Genomic DNA, 20005 nt, shown 5'->3' with positions numbered 1-20005 from the left:
CAGGAAATGTCGCGTACGCACTGACCATTATGCTCTGCAGTTCCTTCTCACATTCAAGGAGCCGCGGGGGCAGATGGCCCGGTGGTTGGCGCAGTTGCAGGAGTACAACCTGCAAATCGAGTATCGGGCTGGCCGGACGCATGCAAACGCGGACGCCTTGTCGAGGCGACCCACGGTGGACGCTGAGACAAGGGCGGAGGAGGCCTGCCCGTGTTTCACGGGGGGACGCTGCCGGCAGGCAACGGACCCCCGAGCGGCCGCGGCCACTGACCCCCCCCCAGCGAGAGAGAGTGCAGTGTGCGCCACAGAGGCCCTCACAGGTGGCACCGAGGATCCCGTCGACCGCCCGGCAAGCGCGGGACCCGCGGCTCGGGACCCGATCGGACGGATCCAGGAGGACGTCGGCTGCGCCTTCCCGGGCCTGAACGACGAGCAGCTGAGACAGACCCAGCAGCGAGATCCCGATCTGGCGGCAGTGGAGGCGGCACTGCGGGAGGAAAAGAGCGCCCTGCCAGGACCCTGGAGCGGTTTGTATGCCCGGTTGTGTGTGCAGAACGGAGTGGTACGGGAGTTAACCGAGGCCGGCCAGCCGGGGTGCATCTGTGTTCCTGCCCAGGTGCGACCCCAGCTGCTTCGGCTGGTGCATGACCACCCACTCGGGGGCCACGATGGGGAACGACGCACTCGAGAGACCCTGCGTCGCCAGTATCTCTGGCCCAAATTGGCACAAGACGTGGCGGCCTGGGTACAGGGCTGCCGCGCCTGTCAGCAGTGCGGGCCGAAACCGGCACGATACCAGGTACCCCTAAGGCCGTTCCGCGTCAGCCGCACGAATCAGCTGGTCGGGATTGACCTACAGGGGCCATTCCCGCGATCCCATCGAGGCAACCGATATATCCTAGTCGCAGTAGAGTATTTCACCCGCTACCCCCGTGGCAGTGGCCATCCCTGATAAAACGGCCTTGGTGGTGGCCCGGGCATTCGTGGAACACTACGTACTTAAGCACGGGATCCCAGAACGAGTCCTCACCGACCAGGGTAGCGAGTTCGAGGCCGAGTTGTTCCAGGCACTGTGCCGAGAGTTCGGAATCCAGAAGGACCGAACCACAGCGTACCACCCCCAAGCGAACGGTATGGTGGAGCGCATGAATCAGACCCTAGCGGGGAAACTCAAACGTATGGCGGCCGCAAATCAACGGGATTGGGACGAACACCTCCCCTACGCCCTTTTCGCCTACGCCACCACCGTACACACGTCGACGGGACAAACCCCGTTTTTAATGATGTTCGGCCGTGAGTCTCGTTTACCCGCAGATCTGCTATTCGGCGTCCCTTCCCCCCAGCCGGAGGAAGGAAGCCGCCCCGTGGAACACCTGTTGGAGACCCTGCGAGAAGCCCGAGGTCGAGCATACCCGCAAGGGGAAGCCGCGCATCGGCGGCAGGAACAGGGCACCCGACCCCGCATGGAACCCCCCTTATTCCTGACAGGCGCTAAGGTGTGGCTACACACCCCTCGCGTCGGGGCCGGGCAGGTGGGGAAACTGACGACCTACTGGCGGGGACCCTGGACCGTGGTGCGACAGATCTCCCCCTGGACGGTACTAATTTATGGCGGGGAGAGGGATCGAGAGACGGTGGTCAACGTCCGCCGCTTAAAACCGTGGAAAGCGGCCCCGGCGAGAGAGAACCCCGTCACTCGAAGGCCCCGTAATCCCGGAGTACCCGCACCCCTCGTGTTGGGGGGCCTCGCACCCTACATGGGCCCCGCCGGGCCCCCGAGACGCCCCGACCCCGCCAGGGGACGGCGCGGACGACGGCCCCTAAACCCCTCCGCTTCTGAGTTTGTACCCCAGCCCGCAGGTACCGAGGTACAGGGAGAGCCGCTGGAGTGGAGGAGGAGGCCGCCGCAGGAGCTGCAGAGGACGGAGCCACCCACCCCGAGACCAGCCACGAGGGCCGGACGGACCCCTCGGATCCCGCAGCGTTTCCTCGTGGGCGCGGCTCAAGCAAGGTGCTCCAGTCAACCCGGGACGGGGACCAGCACCTCGGGGGGCTATGTCATGCCGCCGCCACGAAGCCGTTCAGCAGGCGCCCCATCTAAGACCTCGCCACCACCAAGCGACGGAGCCGACCCCGCGTCCCCCTCACCTCACCTCGCACGGACACACCCGCACGCATTCCCCCCCCCCCCCATAGAGCTCGTGGGGAGGTCACCTGGCCGACCGGTTTTTATCCGAGAAGCCCTTATCGGGATTAAACTTTCACGGTTTCCGGCGATCAGGGAATTGGACGACCTCCCCCGTGCTACGTGGCGCCGCGGCGCTGCGACCAGCCTTAATATGGTGGGGTCGCGGCATGGGGCATTCGGCCACCGCGGTGGAGGCGCATTTTCCCCCCACACACACCCCCACGGGTCGACGAGACAGGCGGAGGAGGGAGGGGACAGCATGAATAGCGGGACCGCATGGACTCTTGCGCATAGTCATGGAGGGTTGGGAACATTATGCTTGAGCGCACAGGCCCCATTGTTAGGAAGGGTAAGGGAGTAATTAGGATGTACGCCGCCAACGCCGCTCACTGATTAGCATATCAAAAGCGCCGGAACCGCCGTGCGCGGGCTCGAGGTGCACGAGCCCATTGTTCAGCGCAGCCTCCCTTTGATGTAGAGAGGATAAATAGTGGGGCAAAAAGGGGAAATAGCTCTCTTACTCCAGCGCAAGGCGACGAGACACAGCTCCAGCCAGCGACCCGGACGTCCGTGCGACGCACCGAGGTACGCTGTTAGCACAAGGATCAGCGGACCGCCGTGGACCCTTAACAGTGAGTAAGAAGGTGAATTAGAATCATAGCAGATAAATCGGGAATAGGTATAGAGGTATCAGCGTAGGCCAGCCTCGTCGACTCACTGATTTAACATCTAGTTCCAGGTAGCGGATAATAAATCATTAATAGCTGATCGTGGCCTCGTGTGATCTCGTGTTATAAGTGTGAACGCGTGTGGTACTGTGTATGCGTAAGCTCGCGGCGTGCGTAATCAGCGTACTCCAGGTGCGCGATCATAACGTGAGCGGCGAGCGCGGCGCAGAGCGGCGCAAGAGTGGGTATCGCGTGTGGAGCTGTAGGCGTGTGTGCGCGCACGTTCACGACGTGTATAATACAGGTGCGCGATCCTAGCGTGAGTGGTCAGGGTTGAGTGAGTGCCGCGCGGAGCTGTGTGTGGGTGTGCGCGTACGTAATTAAACATGCCTACTACGCGGACCCGCGGGGGAGGAGAATCCTGGAGCGACGGCTCTCACCCCATGGGTGAAGAACGCAGCAGCGGTTCGCCTAGCAGCGAGGGGGCGAGTAATGAGGTTAACCCGGCCGTTAGGGGTACCGAGGGAGGGATCTCGGGGGCTAGCGACCCCCACAGTTACCCTATGGAACAGTATGTAAAAGGGGCAGACCCCTGACCCCAGGAGAGGTGCTGGGGGATGACATCATCTCCAGATGCTTCTCGAAGGTTCGAGAAGGAAGGCATGGCCGGGGAGGAGCGAGCCACGGCTCTGTATAAAAGCCGGACCTCTGGACGATCCCGGCAGTCGTCCTCCAGCTGAAGACAAGAAGCCTCCTGAAGACTGAAGAGCTAGAGGGCAGAGCCGTACCCCTGGCAAGGGTCGGCTCCAGCTTGTATACCAGTGAAGACTCAAGCTTCACTCACGGAGGACTTGTAGATTAGCCAGTGAGGCGTAGCAGTCTGGAGAGTAACCTCCATAGTGTACCGGGTGTGAGGGGCCGTTATCTCTCTGTGTTAAGTGCTAATTGTTAACTAAAAACTGTGTTGCCTCAAGAGAAGCCTTCTAGTTATTCAACCCACTACACATGCACTGTATGTACCAAGGGGCCCAGGTGTTACGCTCGATGTAGGCACCGAGGGGCCTGGAGGCTCTAGTGGTCAACTCGCACTGTAAACACCCAGGGGCCCTAGTGGTCGCTCATGCTTTAAGCACCGAGGGGCCTCACCTTGTAAGCACTGCAGGGCCTGGGGGCCCTAGTGGTCAGCTCAGGCTTTAAGCACCGAGGGGCCTGAGGGCCCTAACACTGTAAGCGCTGAGGGGCCCAGGGAACCTAATGGTCAGCTTACGTTTTAAATACCAAGGGTTCTGGGGGCCCTCACATTGTAAGCGCAGAGCGGTCTGGGAGGCGGTAGTGGTCAGCTCACATTTTAAACACCAAGGGGTCTGGGGGCCCTCACATTGTAAGCGCTAGGGGGTACTAGTGATTAGCTCACGCTATAAGCACCATGGGGGCCGAGTGGTCAGCTTTCGCTGTGCACACTGAGAGCCCTGGCGTTCAACTTCCTTCGGAAGCCTTGGGCCACGCACCGTGAGCGGCCTGAGGCTTGGAGGCCCCCTGGCAGTCCGAGGCCCCGGGGCACTGGCCCCACTGGCCCGGTCCATAATCCAGCCTTGCTTGGGACCGAAACAAAACTATCGCAACTGATACGGTTAGCAGTCAACTGAGTGGTGAGGAATATGGTTGTGGTTTCCTGCTTCTGTCTCCGGTTATTGCAACACACTGCATGACAGTACTGCAATGCAGTGAATACAGTTATGTACGTGAAATTTGCACGTTCCATCCTATGCCGTGCAAATTATACCCCTTGCATTATACACTATTCGCGTAGTCGTGTAAATTGCGGGAACAAAAAATTATTCTGACAAACATTGTAAACAGATGAGAGCTCATGCTCGACAGGACGTCAGGTGCAAGGAACTCTGAATTGTTGCATCGCCAAGACCACAACGGCTTCGGGTGGCCTTCATCCAGCAGTGTATAGATCGTGGCTAATGATGGTGAACATAAAGAATTGATTCTCTAAAGAAGCTTCTAGCGGGTGTCGGCCATTAGTTTTCACTCATTACGCACAAAGTGCTTGCCACAAATGAACCATAATACCTTGATGATCTCGTCAAGGAGCATAAACCATCACACGAACTCCGATCACCCTCGCAGCAGCGGCTTTTGGCTGACCATCGGACAAAGATGGTCACTGCATCGCGCTTTCAGATGTGCTTCTGTGGCCACCTGGAATGCTCTTCCTTCCGATATTAGGAAGCCACTGGAGCTATGCACTTTTAAATCATCTCGATTGAAAACTAATTTCTTTATAACTGCTTTTTTTGCGTTCAGTTTATGGTCCTTCACCCTGCACCTCCGATTTGCACGGTTGGCTACGTACGGTGCAAAAGAAGCTCAACATACGTACAAATAGACGGACAATGCGTGGGTACGCCCCACAAACATTTGAGAGAGCTAACAGCAGGACCACGCAAACCCACACTGCAGAATGCACCGTCCCACTTTGAATGTTTTGAAATGAGTACACTCCCCAAGGGCTGGTGGAGCGAGAAGTACTGTGGATGTGGTGTTCCGGGTCGCTGACCGTGCACACACTGGGCTTGAAATGAAGCTCTGGTTACACCACACGCATCGGCATCATAAATGGATTAAAATGTGTATGCTCCCGAGCCACTTCCGAGACGTTTGGTCAGCGTGGAAGAGAAGGCCAAACAATTACCACTAGAGGGAGCGTGAACAAGACATTACAAAGTTGAACCGTTGCACCACTAACATGTAAACAACCCTACGTCAATGCATAAAGAGGCGGTATTAACTCCAAAGCACGAATGACAATACTGACAACAATATTGTCCACAATAGAGGTTTTTGGGTTAGAGCGCGTAAGTGTAAATGTGTCATTAAACCCGCCACCACCAGACACAGGGAATCAGTAAGGTTTGTCACGTAAAGAAAACATGCCAATTCGTTACTAGTGTAATAAAAGACTTCGTCACACACTGCTGGTCTCCGTTGCTCTTTTATTTAGCTTCTTGCTCGCACCCCGCTGGTCCTGACAGCGGACCAGCGTCTCCTCACGCGCGCTCCACACGCGCTTCCTCGTCAGTCCTTCCGCTCCCCCACTCCGCACACCGCTGGCCGACGGTGTGCCGAAGCTCCTCCAGCCACGTGGCTGATGGCGCGGATCCCCTCCGGCCACCCAACGTGGTTCAGCTTCTTCACTCCAACAACTGACCCGGAGCCCTTCCGGGCTCCCACCTATATCCCCTTTACCACGTGATCCTGTCTCCTCCCCTTCCGGACCGTCAGATCCGGCTTTCCCATAGCGCCCTGCTGGCTCCACCCCCATTCACCTCGCTTCCGATTGGACCCGAGGTGAACGGCGGGCCCTCCCATATGCCCCCATACTGGGCTCCGCCGCCCAATACCCCGGGCCGTATGATTGGGCCAGAGCCCAGCAGCGAACCCCGTTTACGCTCGCATTACACTAGTACAGCACACCGGTGTATTGGAGAGTAAACCCACAACGTTTACAATTCGAGTATCATGACGTTTCGGCAGTAATTACAACCAACATCATCAGGCGACAGTTGTGGAGAAATCCTCCTCCTGCTGTTTCCATCTTATCTTATATAGTGTGTTGGTTAAGACAAACCCCAACGGTTCAAGTGATTACGAACCTTGGAATTTGGGGGAGTAAAGATCACCAGAGCAGCAAAAGGTTCACAATGCGCTTTCATGTTCCCGTTCGGCCACTATAAAGTTTACATTCTAATTGAGTTTCTCTTTTACGCTGCACCGGCCGGGGTTTATTTGCTCGATGCAATAAAAGGTCGCGTGGGCTGCGGGAGTCGTGCTTTGTGACCTCCCAAGGGACACGCGGTGGGTAAATAGTCTCACTGACAAGTGGGTGTTGCGATTTAGAATAATCGCAGCTATGTTGAATGTTTCCAGGAAAGCCTCGCTGAGTTTGAAAACATTCCGTCAGAAGGGTGTTGCGTTGGGATGTTTTGCCAATGCATCGTTTACCGAGTGTTTAATCCGTTGCTTAATTATTTATCTATTGCTACATAGACAATATTATCTCTACTATAAATATAAATCTTGCTCATTCTGATACATTTATAAAATAACCAGTGACTAATGCACATGTAGATGTAACAGCCCATGTGTCGATCCACTGAAAGGATGATGGCGTCCCCCATACCGTGCGTGTCCTGTGGATTTTTATTTTTACCCATAATTCACCACGATAGTGCCGATTGGTGATGGCAGCGAGCATAGACCATGGGAACATATAAATACAGTACAACGATAGATTTTGCTCCATTGTCCTCTGCTGTCCACCTTGTAATCCCACAGGCTATAAACCACTTGTGGTATGTATGTGTGTGTGTTGAACTTCTTTTGCACCGTACGTAGCCAACCGTTCTAATAGGAGGTGCGGGAGAAGGACAACAAATTAAACACAACAATGAGTTCTAAAGAAATTAGTTTTCAATCTAGATTTAAAAGTGCATAGCTCCTGTGGCTTCCTAATGTCAGAAGAGCGTTCCAGACAGCCGCAGAAGTGCATCTTAAAGCGCGCGATGCATTGACTGTCTTTGTTCGATGACCAGCCAAAATCCGCTGCTACTGCGAGGATGACCGGAGTTCGCGTGATGGTTTATGCTCCAAGCAATGCCCAGGCTCAACCCCAAGATTAGCTTCCGAAATCTGGCAAAACAATAGGGCGCATTCATAATACAGGTTATTTTGGGTTAGATCGTGTAAATATATGTGTCGTTAAACCCGCCACCACCCGACACAGCCAATTAGTAAGGTTTGTCACGTAAACGGAACATGCCAATTCGTTACTAGTACAGCACACCTGTGTTTTGGAGAGCAAATCCACAACATTTCCAATCTGAGTACGACGTTTCGCCAGTAATTACAACTAGCTTCATCAGGCGACAGCTAGATTTGCGAATTGCAAGTGATGTGCGGGTAACCCAGTGAGTAAAACCACATGAAATACTTTACGGGAACTCAAAGGTCGTGCAGTCCTCTTACACAGATAGTTCTTTTTTTTTAACCACAGCGTCCCTTGCGGATCCCGATTTCGCGGCAAACGGCGTTGTCACCATACCAACGGGGCTTCTTCACGAACCGCAATCCTCGCAACCCCACGCCCTTTGCCGCCTTTGCATGTTTACCGATGCTTCTACGTCACGTGGCCCACGTGGCTGGGTGTTTGGCAATCGTGCGGCGCGCAATGGCCCAATTCTCGGCGTCTGCATGGAGGGAGGCGGTGCGAGCCGCGGTCGGTTTGTGAGCATCGCAGTTGTGTGAATTCCAAGACGTTGGCAAGCGCAGCAAGTGCCCCAAGGCTCTTAGACCAGTGGCACAGCCACTGTGGGTGGCCTGCGCCCAGAATTTGCAACATTCATTACCAGGTACGTGGCTCGATTTGTGTTATACAGGGTGGTCCACATGCCTTGAGACTCACAATTAGCAGAATGTTTTTTATACTGGAGAAATCCGATGAGCTATAAAGCTTTTTCATAGATGTCCAATAATTGACCCCTATGAAAAAAAATCCCTTTGCATATTCATTTCTGATCAAAGTAAAACTTACTTTAATAAAATAAACATTGAGTTTTAGATAATTAAATGGGGCGGGGTCACAACTCACCTGGGCCACGCTGTACACCGGCAGATCAATGCCCGTGGTCACTTGCAAATAAGACTCTACTTGCTTCTTGCATTCTCACTTGGATAAACAAAAATGTAATTTGAAAATGTGTGTCCCGGGCCCCGAGTTTGTCTCTAGATATATCTAAGCGGCAGCGACAACGTTTTGTACAGAGAACGTGATACATTTGAATGCCCTTGTCTTTCCCCCCTTCAGTAACGTCACATTCATGCCGATTATTCCTGATGATGGAACTTCTCAACACGCAGCGGCGCGTCAACAGTACGCTCAGCACTGAGTCGGTAGTTGGCTGGTTGCGTAAGGTTTAATACAACTGTGGCACAAATAGAACCCCTGTGATCCGTGACGAGGTTGGGAGAGGACTCTGTGAACGCCATCCCACCCTGTAGTCTGACGAACAAACCGTGGCTGGGCCGGCTCTAGCGGCCGGTGCTGCTGCTGCTGGTTCGTCTCTGCACCAATGACAAGTCCCTTGGGCCCACCCCACGTTCACTCTCATCAGTGGTGACCCAGAGCCACGGCAGCTCTCTCGTGGCCCCGCTATCCCAGAGGAGCTATAGCCGGGCATGGAACTGACCTCCATCCCCCACCTCCCCCCAATTTCCGAAGCGTGTCCGCGCCCCCCTCTGCTCTAGACAGGGCAGTCCAAAGTCGCCACTTTCTCCACGCGTGACGGCGCGCGGCCAGGGGACGCGGCGCCCCTGTTGTTGTTGCTGCTGTTGTTGTTGTTTTTGGGCAGGACGATGGTGGCGGTGCCCCCGGCCGCGCCGCCGCTCCTCGTCGACTGCAGCCTCACGGCGGAGTCCCACATCGCCAGCGCCCTTCGGCGGAAAATCTCCCCCGAGAAGTAGTAGAGCAGCGGGTCGAGCACGCAGTTGAGCGCCGTGAGCGTGGCGGCGGCCAGCAGACACTTGTGCACCCCCACCCAGTCTCCCCCGTGCCAGAGCCGCAGGTGCAGGTAGGCGGTGCGCAGCGCGTGGTAGGGGATGAAGCACACGACGAAGACCAGCACCACGGCCAGCATGAGGTGCGCCGCGCGCCTGCGTCTGGCCGCGCGCACTCCTCCGCTGGCACGCAGCCGGAGCATCGGCGGCAGAGACGACGACGCCACGGACGGCGACGACGACACCAGCGAGGGGGACGTCTCGGGGCCGCCGACGAGCGACCTCCAGATGCCCGCGTAGCAGAGGAGGATGACGGCGAAGGGCATCGCGCACCCCACCGCGGCGGCGAAGGCGTTCATCTTGTAGAGGAAGGAGACGGAGCCCTTCTGCAGGTCGAAGCACTTGGTGCCTTGTTCGGCGGAGCGTGTGATGAGCAGCGGAGCGCACGAGGAGAGCACGAATATCCAGATGGCCGCGCACACGAGCACGGCGCGCCTCAGCGTGATCAGCTCCTTGGCGCGCATCGGGCGCGCCACGGCCAGGTAGCGCATGACGCTGTAGCAGGCGAGCAGGTAGATGCTGCCGTACATGTTCACGTAGAAGGCGTAGTGGCTGACGCGGCAGAGGGTGGCGGGCAGCTCCACGTCGGCCGCCCGCGAGTAGTAGAACAGGCGGATGGGCAGTGAGAGCACGAAGAGGAGGTCGGCGAGCGCCAGGTTGATGAGGCACACGCAGCTGGGTGAGCGGTAGCGCCGGTGCCACAGGAAGTCCCACAGCGCCACCGAGTTGCTCACGAAGCCCAGCGCGAAGGTGGCCGAGTAGATGGCGAGCAGCAGTGGGTACTTGTACTCCTCGCCCGAGAGCACGGCCGACACGTTCACGTGCCCCATCGAGCAGTTGCCGAGAATGACGCCGACGCCGCCGCCGCCGCTGTTGTTGTTGGGGCCATCGCCGAGGTCGCTTACGATTGTCGTGGCGGTGCCGGAGCACTCTGGCCCGAAGCTCCACGCTCCTTCCGTCATGACCCCAGAGCGAGGACGCTCGAGCTCCCTGCGCCGCCGCAGGTCGTCCTAGGCCCCTCGCGCCTCGTCCACTGTGGGGGTAGTGGTGGGTCGTGGTGGTGATGATGATGATAACGAGTTAGTACATTTGATGTTGGCACTCTCGTCTCGAGAGCTCGAGGCCATCGCGAAGGCAGGCGCCTTGTTGTGGCACACAGCAGGCGTGTGGCCACAGTGGGGGATATTACTACCGTGTGTGTGTAATCACAATTGAAGACGTTGCTGCGGTACTTTATAAACGCGGGGCCAGAACGCGCTTGCCGAACGCTTCGATTCGAAATGTGCGCACGCTCGCGTCTGCGGACACGGGCGTGTCGAGGTGTGCGCGTGCGCGACTCTGACCCGAAGGGATTCGGAAGTCCCTCGGCGACGAGGAACGGTCGTTTCCCGATCCTGTTAACATCGGGCGGCGTTGTGCAATTGTCCTAAGCCGACTTCCTCCCCGTTGCAGTGTTAAGAGCGAGAGAGCGAGCGAGAGATAGAGCCCCCGACTACCCTCCGCGTGGTAACTCAATCAATGCCAGCTCACAGAAAATGCTCCGCGTGGGGGAGGCAAGAAGACCTGTGACCTGGTTTACCATTCCAGTGGTGTGATGCGAGAAGTCATTCATTGTCAAAGTCAAGGAATTACGCAAATGCTCTTGAGAGACAGAGAGAGGGAATGCCATGTGGATTAGAGTTCAGTGATTAGGTCGTTAAGCGAGTACAGGAAATACACGTTAAAGGCTAAATTCGTTCCGATAGCATCGAAGGTTACCATTTTCACGCAGAAAACGTACTTTCTAATATTTCAACGATGAATATCAACACATAAAGATACTAATACTATTATAAACACATAATATTAAAATAAACATGGTTAATCAATGCATTAATTAATATTTACTGTGCATACAACAGCCTGTCTAACAGGGGAACGGTCGGTAAGCGAACACATTGGGCTTTCTGGAGGCACTACACTATACACTACACTACTATACACCAGAGGTGGGACAAAGTCATTGTTATGCAAGTCCAAGTCGAGTCGCAAGTCATCAAATTCATGACTCGAGTCTGACTCGAGTCCAAGTCACATGACTCGAGTCCACATCTCATAGGTGGGACAAAGTCATTGTTATGCAAGTCCAAGTCGAGTCGCAAGTCATCAAATTCATGACTCGAGTCTGACTCGAGTCCAAGTCACATGACTCGAGTCCACACCTCTGCTATACACTACACACTACACTACTATACACTACGCTACTATAAACTACTATACACTAAACTATGCGCTACTATACACTAAACTATATACTACACACTGGGCTCTATGGAGGCCCGTCGATAAGCGCTTCGTCGTTAACTGGTGGTCGTTAAGAGGGGTTCTACCAGAGGTGGGACAAAGTCATTGTTATGCAAGTCACAAGTAAGTCTGAAGTCTTTGCTCTCGAGTCCCGAGTCAAGTCGAGTCAAAGATGAGGCAAGTCCAAGTCGAGTCTGAAGTCATCAAAATCATGACTCGAGTCTGACTCGAGTCCAAGTCGCATGGCTCGAGTCCACACCTCTGAGGTGGGACAAAGTCATTGTTGTGCAAGTCACAAGTAAGTCTCAAGTCTTTGCTCTCGAGTCCCGAGTCAAGTCGAGTCAAAGATGAGGCAAGTCCAAGTCGAGTCTGAAGTCATCAAAATCATGACTCGAGTCTGACTCGAGTCCAAGTCGCATGACTCGAGTCCACACCTCTGGGTTCTACTGTACGTAAGCGGGATAGAGCGACGTGATATTTACCATTAAGAGACGTAACCCTCGCATACCATCGTAGCAAAGTGCACGAGGCAGTTGTCTGCCGTGATGTCACCATCAGAATCGTGGTGGAGATAAAACGAGGTCAAACGCAAACAAAAGCTACAAGTTTATGGGACTTTTATGCCAGTATCAAAGTGTTGAGGAGTACCCACGGACGCACTCGGATAAGCAGGTAAGTTGAGAGGCTTCCGCCAAAGGTTTATCAAGAATATAACAATAACACACACCAGGGTATACAACTTCCCAGGGGTTAGGGGTCCTATACTGAGTTTCACCACACGACCCTGCTCTGTCTGGTCCCAGCCCGGCTAGCTCCGGTCTCTCTCTCTCTCGTGTCGGATCGGGGACTCTGCCAACTCCACCGACCGGAGAGAGAAGCACGTCTACGGCTACCACCGGCTTCTCTTCAGACTCACCTCTTGATCCCTCTACCCCTGGTTCTCTCTCTACCCTTCTACCATTCCCCGCTCCCACAGTGACCCCGCTTTCGTCACGGGGTCTCCCTTAAGTACTCTAGGAGACGTGACGTCATTGCACTGAACGGCACACCTGACGTCACGTCCCCATTTCACTCTAGAAAAATATGAGAAGTAAGAATATGTTTGTTACCCTTTTTGGTAATAAAACAGGCGTTAATATGTTCAAACACCAAATAGAAACCCTTTGCGAGGAATCAAGTGTGCATTAACCACACCTGCTTGTGGTGAACATGCAAACAAAACAAGCTCTGATATAATGCATGCGTTGTCTTTGGAACTGATTGTCCTACACCAGAGACAGCTTGTTCACCACAAGTCCATGTGGTTAATGCAGACTCGATTCCTTGACACCTCCTGTTTTATTGCCACACAGGGTCAAACCGAGTATTATTATTATTTTTCATAAAAACTACAAGGTGCGCAAGGAGGCACGGAGCGAGGCACGCTCGACATTCCGTTTGAGAGACAGAGGAGCGTGTGCGATTTAGAAAACACGCGTGCGTGAGCAGACACCAACTTGGGAGGTAAGGTTTGTAAGTACGTTGAAGTTCTTTTGCACCGTACACAGCCAACCGTGCTAATTGGAGGTGCGGGAGAATGAAAACAAGCTAAACACCAATAAAGCAGTTCTAAAGAAAGTTGTTCAATCTAGATCTTAAAGTGCATCGCTCCAGTTGCTTCCTAATATCGGAAGGAAGAGCATTCCAGACGGCCACGGAAGCGCATCTGCAAGCGTGAAATGCTTTGAACGTCTTTGTTCGATAACCAGCAGCCAAAATCCGCTGCTGCGAGGATGACCGGAGCTCGTGTGATGGTTTATGCTCCTTGAGATCAGCAAGGCATTGTGGTTCATTACGTTATCACAAAAGCGAAATTGACTTTGGCCTTGAACGAATTCTGCACTTTAGACTTGGCCCTCTCCGAGTTACAAAGCCAAAGCCAAGGCAAGTACCCCCCCCCCGCCACCCACTCACCCTGAGCGTGCTGGAATGCACCCACGCCTCGCCCGTAACTCATTGGTACCGCCTCACACGTGTCACGGGATGGAGTAGACCGAGCCAAGCAGAATTTAACTGCACGAGGCACATCGCAGCATTAGCATCAGCCATGATCACTCCACTGCTGGATGAAGGCCTCCCTCCACCATTCTGTCGCATCTCCCACAATGATTGTCATCAAAATCATCAGCCAATGATCAATCCACTGCCGGATTAAAGCCCCCACGAGCCGTTGGGGCTTTGACGCAGCACTGTCACGTGACACCCGGGCACGAGCCGATTGCATCGCTCCGTCTCCTTCGGCGGACGTGCGTCTCGGAATGAGTTCCCGACCTCGGGCTGCCACTCCGCGATTAGATTTTGATGACGCCGAGGATGAGATGAGGCCCGCGCCCCTCGTTGTCCTGCTGCCGTCCAAATAAATAACTCGGCCACGTTCCTGACTCCCTTTGAGTTGTTTGGCGGACAAAACGCAAAGGCGCATGGGAGAACCGATCCTATTGTTTGCATAAATCATTTCTCGAGTGTATTTCCTCTCACTTGTGATGGGTGAGTTCCTTCCGCCAATTGAAATCAGAGTCAAAATCAAACCGGTGTACTCAATTCCGGGTGCACGCAGTCCGCCTCTCTCTCACTGTAAACACCACGGGCTCACGACAGCTTAAATAACCATTGCACATCCTAACGACTTGTTTGCTCCATGTAATTGTACGGTGCGGTTATGGGTCAATCCACGGCTGGATGAAGGTCACCGTCCCACGCCACCTTGTCAGTGGATTATGGGGCAGTGCGGCAACATCCGTTTGTTGTCCTTCTACGGTCCCGGCCTTTACCAAACCCCGCGTTCACCAGCGTGGTGAAGTATGATCAAAATTAATCGCCGTGACTTGTTTCATCATCATCATCAATCATCGTCGTCCCGAGTGGCGATGTTTACACATCACACCAGATCCAGTACTCGTTTGAGGCTGAGTCGACCTATGGTAGGCTCAGAACTGGTTCAGATTATCGTCACTGGTGTTGGTCGCGAGCAGGAATCGAACTCGGGTTGCCGGGTCGTCGGAGTAGTAGCGCAGTGCGCTAAACCGCTGCGCCACCGCTCCACATACACATACACACACATACACACACATCAACAACAACAACCGCCATTAGCCACTAAGTGGCGGTGACGTCACCACGACGCTTGTGCCAGGCCATGTGCACCTTGAGGCGACGTGAAGTGTCGAACGCCCGCTGGCAGGAGGTCACGGGGCTGACCCAGGTGCCACGGGTCGACTGACTGAGATGACCGAGATGACTGGCTGATGAACCACCTGTGCCCCTACTGTGCCAACTTGCTATGCTTTAGCCACTCGGCGCTCCGCTCGTTGTGTGCGTCGCTCCTACACCCTCCGTTGTTGTTGGAGGGCGACAGCCTCCAACTGCCCAGTAGCGTCCTACACAAGCCTCCTCCACAGAGGCCGATCTTGACACCGCTGGTACCAGTCATCGACAAGTCCACTCAGCTCCACGTCCTCTTGTACCACATCACTCCATCTCTTCTCTAGCCCGTGCCGCGCCCGTTTAGCTCCCTCGATCCGGCCGAACAAAAGCTGTTTAGGCATGCGGTGGCTGGGCATGCGGGCTACATCACCCAGCCAACGCAGCCTTGCCTGCCCGAGGAGCTCACCGATGGGACTTTGCCCAGATTTTTCAAGGATTTGTGAGCTCCTCACACAATCCATCCTGGTTAAATCCAGGATGGATCGTAGGCAGGCCAGCCTAAATGTTTCTAACCGGCGAAGATGCTCCATTAGGGGGGTCCACGTTTCGCAAGCGTAGAGAAGGGAGGGAATGACTGTGGCTGAGAAGACCTGAAGCTTCGTTCGGAGCGACAGACCAGGTAGCTTCCACACAGCGTTACGCAACCGATGAAAAATATTGCCGCTCGACTGATTCTGAGTGAGACCTCTGCTGTTAAACGGGAGCCGGTCATGAGCACACTGCTCAGGTATGGGAAACTCTCCACTCTCTCCACAACTGCCCACACAGACATACACACAGAAATCCCCCGTATAGCCTTGACAGATTGTAGGGGCAAGTGCTGTTAGCGAGCACCTATGAAGGCCGGAACGGTACACGAGGGGGTGGGTGGCCAGCACCACGCCCGACCGCCTTTGTCTCCCCAGTGGCGATATTTGCACACCGCACCAGGTACTCATTTGAGGCTGAGTTGACCTAGGAGAGGCCCGGGACCGGTTCAGATTATCGTCACTGGTATTGACCGTGAGCGGGAATGGAACCCGGGTCGCTAGGTTCGTAGCACAGCGCGCTAACCTCTGCACTACCGCTTCCCACACACACATACACACATACACACACATACAACAACAACCGCCATTCGCCACTAAGTGGCGGTGACGTCACCACGACGTTTGTGCCAGGCCAAGTGCACCTTGAGGCCACGTGAAGTGTCGAACGCCCGCTGGCAGGAGGTCACGGGGCAGACCCAGCAGGTGCCACGGGTCGACTGACCGAGATGACCGAGATCACTGGCTGATGCACCACCTGTGCCCCTTACTGTACCAACTTGCTGTGCTTTAGCCACCCGGCGCTCCGCTCGTTGTTGTGAGCGTCGCTCCTCCGCCCTCCGTTGTTGTTGGATGGCGACTGCCTCCAACTGCCCAGTAGCGTCCTTCACGAGCCTCCTCCACTGAGGCCGATCTTGACACCGCTGGTACCAGTCATCGGCAAGTCCACTCAGCTCCACGTCCTCCTGTACCACATCACTCCATCTCTTCTCTAGCCCGTGCCGCGCCCGTTTAGCCCCCTCGATCCGGCCGAACAAAAGCTGTTTAGGCATGCGGTGGCTGGGCATGCGGGCTACATCATCCAGCCAACGCAGCCTTGCCTGCCGGAGGAGCTCACCGATGGGACTTTGACCAGATCTTTCAAGGTTTTGTGAGCTCCTCACAATCCAGCCTGGTTAAACCCAGGATGGATCGTAGGCAGGCCAACCTAAATGTTTCCAACCACACACATACACACACATACACACACACATACATACACACATACACACACATACACACGCATACATACACACACAAGCAAACGCATCTCCCTTTGTCTTACCTTCTCAGGTTCATTTGCAGAGCAGCAACGCGGGGGGAGGGGGGGGGTGATCGCCTGACCTACACCGTGGCACCACCGATGTTAACTACTTCGCCTGATGTACAGAAGGACCTGGGTTCGATCCCGACCCTGACGCCTGCTGTATACTTGGAGTTTGCGGTGTGTCTCTCTCCGTGGGCGCGTGGATTTTTCTCCGGATCCTCCGATTTTTCCCTCCACATTTTGAATCAACATCACGTGTTTAGCGTCAGTTTAACACGTAGGCTTTCGTGTTTAGCGTATTTGGCTACTGTAAGTATCCACGCGATGATAACCCACTTCTTTGAGCTATCATTTGTGGCCAGTTCGCTTCTGAAGAAGAGCTATATAGCTCAGTGGGCCTTACTTGGTGTCAAAACAAACATTGTATTCTACTCATGACAACAATAAATAATTATTTCGCATTGTATCACGTGGCCGTTCAGTGTTGACTCACTCCACATGACGAGGAACCACACACGAACAGGAAGGGCAACAGCCAGATGAGCCAGGTAAGGCTCACCTGGCTAAATAAATAAATAAATGGTAATTCGTTGTAGTTAATTATTCGTGAACTCATTTTGTGTGGTAGGCAACGTCCATGCGTTGTCGCGCGTGTCCGAGCTGACAGTGCGCCACATCTGGGACTTACCTGCGACTAACACCGCGGCACATCTGGGACTTACCGCTACGTTCCCACGCACGCGATTCCAATTGCGCCCCACGATTTTGTGATGCAGGGATCGATTCAATGTTTTGTCGTTTTTAATGCAACTGACTCAATTGGATGTTTGGGACTGTCTCGTTTTTGCTATCTCGTCTGTATTGTCTTCAATGTACAGTATTTTTTTTTTGCCAGGTAAGGCCCACTGAGCCATAGAGCTATTTTTCAGAAGCAACCTGGCTATCACAAATGATAGCTCAACGAAGTGGCTTATCACGTGCAAATGTATAGCAGACAAATACTCGAAACGACAGTTGTTGGTTCTAAATGTGGAGGGAATTACCGGAGGACTCCGAGACAAATCCACGCGACCACGGAGAGAGAGAGAGAGACACGAAAACTCAAACTATACAGCAGGCGTCACAGTTGTGATCGAATCCACACCCTCCTGTATACCGGGCGAGGTAGTTAACATCTCCTAGCCACCGTGAACGAGAGCTACTGGGGCATCGCAAGACCGCTTCAGCGATGGCGACGATGCCCCGCATTCATTCATCCAGCAGTAAATAGCTCATGCCCGCTATAGATGATGATGATGGTGATGAAGAAGATGATGATGATGGTGGTGGTAACGGCGAATAGAATCCGTACCTGTACGGACGAGACGCGTGGTTCGTTTTGATCGACGAGACGACTCGGCTGCGTTGCGACTTCCACGGCGCGGTGTTTCGCGTACAACACAAGGCGCGCTCTCTCTCTCTCCCCCTCGCTCTCTCCGTGTGCCCGTGGGCCGTCTGTTGTCTTGAGTCATTCCGAGTTAAAAGGGGCGCAGCAAGCGCCACACGCTCTTGGGATTTCCCCGTCCCTGACCACCCCACCCCCACCTTGCTCTTCCCCACACCACTTCCTTCCCCGATGTATCTACTATGTTGGACTTCGTTCGCACCGTCCGTAGCCAACCGTGCTAATCGGATGTGCGTAGGGTGGACAACAAACTGAACGCTAAAAAGTAGTTCTGAAGAAAATGTTTTCCAATCTAGTTTATTTAAAAGTGCACATCTCCCAGTGGCTTCCTAGTATGGAAAGGAGGAGCGTTCCAGACGGCCGCAGAAGCGCATCTGAAAGCGCGCGATGCAGTGACCGCCGCCTTTGTCCAAAGGGCCAGCCAGGAGCCGCTGCTGCTGCGAGGATGATCGCAGTTCGCGTGATAGTTTATAATCCTTGGCGAGATCAGCGAGGCGTTGTGGTTCGCTGGTGGTTGTGTGTAGGGGCCGTCCATAAATGACGTCACGCGATTTTGGACGATTTTTGACCCCCCCCCCCCATCGTCACACGGCGTCAGAAAAAGTCAGACCCCCCCCCTCAAAGATGACGTCACAAAGCTCTGCCCCCCCCCCCAAAAAAAAACATGCTTCAAATCGCTTTAAACTATTGTTATTGTAGTGCGTATTTAATGTGACGCTGCATTCTGATGTTGTAGGATAAAATATTAAAAAGTCTATTTAATTTAGTAGAACGTGTTGTCTATATTCATTTAAAGTAGCACATTTTGATGTGACGTCACATTTCTCAAATACCCCCCCCCCCTTGTCATACATCGTCACAAATATCGCCCCCCCCCTAGGTGCGTGACGTCATTTATGAACGGCCCTGTAAGCACTGTGAGTAACGGGCGCGACCTTATAACGCTGCGTTCGTTCGTCGGCGGAAGCCAAGGCGTCACATCGAGCACCGTACGGACACTTTGCGATCTTGCGGGTTCCCGTCACGACACGCGCGGTGTGCCCGATAATCTTGAGGAGGTGACGGAAGACGCGCCAGCCGAGGGCGAGACGATTGCACGATACGCGCTCGAGACATCGGCTGGGATAGCGAGTGGGCCCCACGCCCACGTGTCGTCTCTGCCAGGTGCAACACCTGGAACAGTGGCACCTGGGGTGTAACATCTGGCACAGGTGTAACACACCATGTGTCGTCTCTGACCGACACAAACAAACCCGAGACTTTCGACAATAACACTTTGCCGAATTAAAGGCAAGGGGCCGTCCATAAATGACGTCACGCACCTGGGGGGAGGGGGGTCAGACATTTGTGATGATGTGTGACGAGGGGGGTGGGAGGGTTGAGAAATGTGACGTCACATCTAAATGCGAAACTTTAAATAAACTTAATTAAATATATATGTTATAACAACACTAATTTTGATTAATTTTCATTATTAACTATTTGATTTTATTAATTTACTAAGGTCACCATTTATTTATTCCATGAAGGAGCATTTTGCTTCTCCATGGGAGAATGGAGAAGCAAACATTTTGTAATTTTTTTGAATGATTGTTATTAAACATTTTATTCTGATCCTACCAAGGCTTTTCATTCTGTGGAATGAATATGTGATTGTTATAATTGTACTCTCCATGTTTCAGGTATTTTTTTATATAGTTATAATACATTTTAATATTTTCT

General features: G+C 53.9%; 1 protein-coding gene across 2 annotated transcripts; it reads right to left on the bottom strand.

The window, feature by feature from the left end:
* Positions 1-5844: 5844 nt before the first annotated feature.
* Positions 5845-18429, bottom strand: LOC144734395 (cysteinyl leukotriene receptor 2-like). 2 transcript variants are annotated; one of them, XM_078616552.1, is made up of 2 exons: positions 18191-18429; positions 5845-10513 (listed from the first exon to the last, which is right to left on the bottom strand). In XM_078616552.1, the coding sequence occupies exon 2, from the start codon at positions 10440-10442 to the stop codon at positions 9168-9170; it is 1275 nt and encodes a 424-aa protein (XP_078472678.1). In that variant the 5' UTR covers positions 10443-10513; positions 18191-18429; the 3' UTR covers positions 5845-9167. The 2 variants fall into 2 exon arrangements, with proteins under 2 accessions (XP_078472678.1, XP_078472679.1); XM_078616553.1 differs by lacking the exon at positions 18191-18429 and adding an exon at positions 10824-13691.
* Positions 18430-20005: the final 1576 nt, after the last annotated feature.

Source organism: Lampetra planeri, chromosome 51 (assembly GCF_965212315.1).
Source record: "Lampetra planeri chromosome 51, kcLamPlan1.2.h2, whole genome shotgun sequence".
NCBI lineage: Eukaryota > Metazoa > Chordata > Hyperoartia > Petromyzontiformes > Petromyzontidae > Lampetra > Lampetra planeri.
Note: the sequence above shows the minus strand (reverse complement) of the source record. Positions and strands in the feature narration are given on the sequence as shown.

Coding starts and splice junctions, on each gene's coding strand:
- LOC144734395 (XM_078616552.1), bottom strand. CDS start 10,442: ATGACGGAAGGAGCGTGGAGCTTCGGGCCAGAGTGCTCCGGCACCGCC.